The sequence below is a fragment of the Clupea harengus genome, chromosome 16 (genome assembly GCF_900700415.2).
Source record: "Clupea harengus chromosome 16, Ch_v2.0.2, whole genome shotgun sequence".
Lineage (NCBI taxonomy): Eukaryota > Metazoa > Chordata > Actinopteri > Clupeiformes > Clupeidae > Clupea > Clupea harengus.
Window position 1 is genome coordinate 18960167 of NC_045167.1, and position 6900 is coordinate 18967066.

The following is a 6900-nucleotide window of genomic DNA, read 5'->3' on the forward strand; positions in this document are numbered from 1 at the left end:
TCCTCATGCCCATTTCCCTTCAGGGAAACAAACTGAACTAGTTCACACTAGTTCCCACGCTATATTGCAAAGGGGATTGGGCAAAAAGTGTAAAATTATGCAAGGTATTTGTTTGTAAAAAACTGTTGACAGTGAGAGATTGTTTGTGGATAGCAAAACAAGTTGAGATGTTTTTTTTTTGTGGGTGTGAAGCTTATCTTTGGTTTATCTGACTTGGAAACTCCTTTAGCTTGTCTCTTTCTACGGAAATCCATCTACATTTCAAGAGGTGTGAACTGAAAGGGGATCTTTGAATCTGAAACTCTCTAAGCCAGCCTGCAAGAAGAGTGTGTAAGGCTTGAGGGCACAGCAAAATAAAAGCTCTGATCAGAGACAGCACCATATTCATTTGCACTTCCAGACGAGCTCAGCTTGCTGTGTTGCCGCTAAGGTGTCTTAGCATTTATAGACAGAAAGTCTCAGTTTTGGAGGATGGCTGCAGTGAGCACATGCTTGAAGAAAACATTCATTTTTGTGAATGTCATTACAGGGGTGAGTAATTGTTTTAGTCAGTTCAATATTGTCATTTCAACAAAACAGTGGTGTCAGAAGATTGTTATGAGTACGAGTATGCCAGTGTCATTCACTATATGATTCATGTGACTTGTTTTTCAGCTTCTGGGAACTATTTGGCTTGTCCTGACACTGTTTATGCATGGCCATTACCATGGAGTCTATCAGGTACAAGAAGGGTGAAGGGTGTTCATTTTCAGTATTTTAATAGTAAAAGATTCTAATAGTAAAAACACACTAAGGTTTTTAAGAGGCAAAAACAGCAAAATTCAAACAGGAAAAAAACTCCCTAGCCTCATTAATGTTTAAATGTATTGAAAAACTCATCCTACCTACAAGAGGTGGTAATCTGGATATAGTCTCAGTCTGATGATGTGTTGTGTATTTTGCTTTGAGTGCTTGTGGTTATTATCGGTTGCAACTGGGAGTGAATTACAGCTGGTGCACATTTTCTGAACATGTGGACCAATGCTCCCTAAATCAGTGCAAATATTTGTATAACAGAAACCCTGATGAAAACATTGGTGAGCGTGGTGATTAAAAGAACCGAAATGGAACCACACTGACTGTGCGCTATAGTAGGCTAATAGTGCTGATGTTTTCTTCTAGAGTTATGAATTAGAGACAATTGTGGGTTTATCCACTACATATGCAGTTGGAGTTGGGATAGTGGTAATGTGTGCTGTGGGCCTTTATGGCATCCTCAAGAAGAAGCAGTGGCCACTGATTGTGGTAAGCTATTTCATTATTATTATTTCGATGAGTAGTAGTGGCTGTAAAATTGGACAACCTGCTGTGGTATTTAGTTAAGAAATGGAAGTTTGTCATATATTTGTCATACATTGATACATTTGTCTACACATTTGTTTGATTGTATTCATGTAATTTACTTGCTTTCATTTCACTGCATTTGCACAGTTCTCTGTTGGGATGTTTCTTGTCAGCTTGCTGTTTCTTGTGGAAGCAGTATTGTCAGCCATTGCATCAAACATGGTATGTGTGAGAAGCTCAATGTTGTAGACTTGTCATTTAATAACACAAATAGGTTATAGCTCTTCTCAATAAATTCATTGCCCAGTTTTGCGTAATAACATAGATGGTTATGTACATGTTTGACGGATACTTATGTCCATAGACGGAAGAACATGCAAAAGTTGCATTGAAACCGAAAATGCCACTTGATCAAGAGCCATATATTACTCAGCATAAGTTTGACAGCCTTCAGAACACGGTAATTTACACCCCCCCCCCCCCCCCCCCCAACACACACACACTGTTGTAGCTCATGGAGCTCATGGAGTTTACTTAAAGGCCCCGTCACACCATAACGTTCTGGTCAACGTTCTCTGAACTTTCTAATCGTTCAAATTTGAGCGTTCTAGGGCGAGGTGGACACATCTGGCGTGTGACTAACGAAAGAATAGCGTAGGACTGACGCATGACTAGCGCGGGACTCACGGATGAGGAGCATGTAACAGCGACCAAGTGACGTGTCACTGGTGCGCGGCAAACGTGTTCTGACGTGTCACTGGAGCGTGACAAACGATAAGTCAACCTAGACGAGCGTGTTGAGCGTGTGAATAATGACAGAATAGCATTTTGCTGGCGTGTGGGTTTTATGGTCAAACGGGTATAAAACGCTGGAAAATCATAGTGGATTCAGTTGATCTGAACAGTCAACATCATGCCGCCAAGACGACGAAAAGGTGTGAGGGGGACTTCTGCTACTAGCGCTGCTGCAAGTAAGAAGATGATAAATGCTGCTGAAAGTAAGAAGAATACAAAGCCTCTTTCACTAGCAATGTCTTCGGACGAACGGGCGTTATTCCTGGGGTTTTATGTTATTAAAATAAATGATTTAAATTTGACACTGAATTTGTGTTTCTCAATGTTTATTATTAGAAAACATCAACACATCCACACACATTGTCCACGTCACAAGAGTCTTCATATCATATCCATCTGCCATGGAACAGCACCAGCTATAACAGTGCTCAGCTATGTTCAAGTTCAGTACATCTACTTCATGCTGGGCTCAAGCAAGCATATATACCCTCCACGCTTTTCGCTAGATTATACAATGACCTTGCATGACATGATAGCATGGAATATGTAGATTAATAGTGCACAGAATAACGTTTGCAATGATGTAAGTTGCGTTTGTTGATCACGTATGGTTAATAACATATTAATTGTAGAAGGGACATGATAAAATCAAGATCTTCCCTTGGTGAAAAAACTTTCGCCGATATCTTCGTACGAGAGATGGGTTAGGTGCTCAAATTTACCTGGATCAAAGAGGACGTTAGTAGGCATGTCCTGAACTAAAAATCACGTCTCAGGATTGCTGCGCACATAAGTTATTTCGGGTGCGTCAACTGTTCTCAATCTACCCTACCCAACAGCTGACTACGATAGCCAAACGCGTGCAACGTTAATAAAACGTTCCACGAAAGTTCTCCAGCGTTTAAATTAAACGTTGAAGAACGCTGGTCTCCATGAGAACTTTTGTGCATGTTCAAAAATGTATATTCGAACCAGCGTTCTCCGCCGATCACCGACGATTACAGCGTTCACCAGCTTTCACACAACGCTCTTCTGGTGCTATACCAGCGACCATGGACGATTACCAACGTTTCCTTTAACATCATAGAACGTTGACCAGAACGTTATGGTGTGACGGGGCCTTAAAGTTTGGGTGTTTCTTTGGTCATCTAAATGGATTAGATTAATTATTAATTAGGACTGCGCGAATGAGAAATCTCTCTTTCTCTCTCTCTCTCCCTCTCGCACACACTTGCATCAGTATCAATGTTGTGGCTTTCAAAATGGAACCAGTGACTGGGGAGACATAATTCCTAAATCATGTCAATGTCCAGAGCTGCTTGAAAACCCAACAGAATGTGTGAGTAAAGATCTCTCCTTACTATAAGCCCTCATGTTACACAGAACATGTGCCTAACATGGAACCTCTCTTTGGCATTGTTTAGATTGGCCTCAATGTGAAGACCATATCTGGGGAAATCCAGGTGTATCGGCAGGTAATGACCATCTCTGCTATCTCTGAGGGACATTGCCCTTTCTATCATTATAAACTCATACATATAGGGTTCATAGGGTGTTAAAGTAATGAGGAGTATTTTAGAAGTACTCCTCTAAGCTGGTTAGTTGTCTTGTTTTAGTCAACTGCCTATTCACAACAGATGGAAAAAATGTCAGTTAGAAAATAATTGAAAATAATCTGCCAGAGGGAATGTGTAGCCTTCTTTGTCCGGAAGGGCTTCTGAATTAAGTGAATATTAGTCTAAATCTAGTGGGTGAATGGAAGAACATGCTCAGATATGTTTTTGTATCAGTTTTTCTCTTCTGACCGTTGATGGCAGTGTGAAGTGTACACACGTGACTGGGTACCTACCTGGTAATGTGATTCATTTGTGCACTTTAAAACCTTTTTTCCTTTAAGGAGACCATATACCATAATATGGTGGCAGAATGACTAGACTAGATCTACTTTGGGCTTTTCTGATAGATTGTAACACACCCAGGGCCTCATTTACTAACAGGATTGCGCCCATTTCAGGCGTAAAAGCGCAGATTACCGCTGCTAGAAAGTGGGTGTGGGAAAGTGGGTGTTCGTTTCAAAGAGATGGGAGGAGATGCGTAAAGTGCGCCTAATTATGTATTAGTAACGAAACAAGAGGTGTTTTAGCATGACATATTAGCTGCTAAATGAAAACTATGTGCCTGCGAGAAATTTGATTTTTTTTTGTATTTGATATATCATTTAATATAGGCATACAAACAAATAGAATTACAAAGTGTCCCACCAGCTAGCTGTTCGGGAAAAGTTCGGCCACGTCTTACCCAGAATCGCCGTTCATTGTATGGTTTAAACGGTATTTCATGGTTCAAGCACACCGAGTACAGTGCACGCCTTCTGCGTAGGAGTAACGCGTATCTATTCAGGAAAAGTACTAACTAAACTACCGGTAAGTAAATTGTAGAGACAGAGCAGCAGACTATTTTTCGGAATATCGGGCTTTCGGAACACTGGCCCGTCCCCACGGTGGTTGGTTAGCTAAAGCTAGCACTGTCACAGGCACAAACGCACGCACACGCACACACAGCCCGCAAATGCAGGCTGTTTATAAGTCATTGGGATGGCCCTTAAAATGGCTTAAAATGGATTAAAGTGACGACATCCGGTTTTAATACACATTCTCTGGCCATACGTTTTCCCTACCGACAGCATATTCATTTCACCTTCCATGTTTATTTTGACGTTATAGCCTCTCAAGCGCAAGCTACCCCCAGTGCCATGGCAACATACAACTACAGTTTTCAAATGTATCTGCCTAGGGCAGCGTTTTTGAAAAGCATGGTTTTCAGTGTTGGAATACCCCGTTTTAAAGTAAGGGGTGTCGTGTATTCCTACCAGACTATTAAACGGGATGCTATGGAGCAGTTAACTTGGATATTAACTATCCTAGCTATCTCTAGCTTAGAGACCCATCTTAACAGTTTGCAGTTGTGTGTGATTAACGCATGTTAATATGTGTGAATATGAACTTTCTTGTGGACATAAACTCGTTAATATGAAGCTGCACAGGCACCCTGAGGGGTAACCATAGCAACCCAGAAACTCAATGTTCGCTGAAAAGTTGAATTGCCCCAAATCAGCTCACCAATAAAAGACAGTCTTGAATTCAAAGTGATCACAACTTTTAATGTGGACGGAAGGGCTTAACGGAGAAATATTTATGAGTTTCTATATTTACCTGGGTTAGTTTGCTGTAACCTCGTGAACCAAAAGCTCTAATTCTAATTTTAGCTCATCATCCACGGTGGAACACGCAGGCTCTTTCTTCCCTATTTTCGCGGAGCGCTAAATAACACTAATGGGCGGTGTTAGGCGCAGATGACGCAACGAGGGTTCTTGTTTGATAAATAGGATGCAAAATACCGTGCGTTATTTGCGGTTTGGCAAAGGTGCAGATTAAGCTGCGGTCGCAATGTTAGTAAATGAGGCCCCCAGTGTTATCACTTCACATGCTTAAATGTTTTCATCCTTGTTGTGTTTTCATCTCCAGCCATGTTTTCCCTACCTGTTCCACATCTCGATAATGGTCTTCAAAGTGCGGACAGCGTTCGCGTTTATTTGTCTATTATGTCTGGTATGTGGTCATATTGATGAGTAAGCATTAACAGTTGTGCCTTTTACTTTGTGCTTTATCCTGCTTTCTTGTTTCAACTTCTCACAGCTTTTTTTGTGCTGCTTCCACAGGTTGTTGGTCCCATCTTGTCCAGTGTAATTCTGTGCCAAATGAGAAGAAGGACAATCACACCACCAGTTACTTTTACAGCACATTCAAGTAGAGCAAAATACACAGAGCTTGGATGAGCTTCTTAGGAGATCTTCAGACTGCATTTTAGGACTTGAGACTTGCTTATGCACTTGCAGGATATTTGGTCACTTGCTACTATAATCCTGTTTTGTGCCGCACCTTTTAGGATGCTTGCTTATTGCCCATGAATGGCAGCTATGTGGTTTTCATGCTGTACCATAAAACATTATAAGCTTGTGAGCATCTGCCTTGTATTTGTTTAGATTTCTAATTAATATATTTGTTAAACTGAAGGATTATTAATGTATCCAGTTTACTTTGACCAAAAGGTCTTATTAGGCTTTGTCTTCAGATTTTCACAGAATGGGTCATAAATTCACTTCTATGGTTATATACATTTTCACTTAATAAATAATCTCTTCATCAGCAAGATGGCCGCTAAATGAACTGTTTATTGCAAATAAATGAAGTGAAACTTCTTGTCTCGTAACCACCACCACCAGCAGCACAAACACAGCATATAAGGGCAGGAAAAAGAGAAGAAAGAATTGTTGCCAGATAAATAACACCAAAACAAAACACTGTGTGACTTACAGAGATAGGCAGGCCAGGGCAGTGAGATGTCAACACACTACAGGACAGTATCCTTTATCATCCTACTGTAATGTCAGCCAGCAGGTAAAGTGCAGTTCAGTGGGTAAACCTTTCTCCCCGACACCTTAAGAGATGTGCTAGCAACAGACGCTAGCATCCAGGGGTCTTGGCCTCTTTGCTGGCATGTCTGCCTCCCATGCCCAAGGTTGCAAGTTTGGTGCGGGACTGTGCTTGTATACACAATGCAAATTACATTACATAATCATATTCGATCATTGAGAAGCTTCTGATAATCTGATTACTTGTAACATTTGGGGGAATCATGAACACATGCTGATTATTTGTTCTGCAGCACAACTACTCTTAGAACAACAAGCATGCATTAGATGCATAAAGACAAAGCACTGGA

The 6900-nt window shown here is 41.0% G+C and overlaps 1 protein-coding gene across 1 annotated transcript; it reads left to right on the forward strand.

The window, feature by feature from the left end:
* On the forward strand, positions 1–6375 carry LOC105912407 (tetraspanin-8-like). Its single transcript, XM_012841364.3, has 9 exons — positions 1–531; positions 655–720; positions 1162–1284; positions 1471–1545; positions 1688–1783; positions 3359–3457; positions 3543–3593; positions 5643–5726; positions 5837–6375. Exons 1-9 carry the CDS (start codon positions 472–474, stop codon positions 5951–5953), a joined length of 771 nt encoding a protein of 256 aa, XP_012696818.2. The 5' UTR covers positions 1–471; the 3' UTR covers positions 5954–6375.
* The last annotated feature ends 525 nt before the right edge of the window (positions 6376–6900 follow it).

Excerpts from the sequence above, each read along its gene's own strand:
- LOC105912407 (XM_012841364.3), top strand. The coding sequence starts at position 472 with ATGGCTGCAGTGAGCACATGCTTGAAGAAAACATTCATTTTTGTGAAT. Across the intron at positions 721-1,161 it reads ATTACCATGGAGTCTATCAG|AGTTATGAATTAGAGACAAT; the intron begins GTACAAGAAGGG and ends GTTTTCTTCTAG. Across the intron at positions 1,784-3,358 it reads TTGACAGCCTTCAGAACACG|TATCAATGTTGTGGCTTTCA; the intron begins GTAATTTACACC and ends CACTTGCATCAG.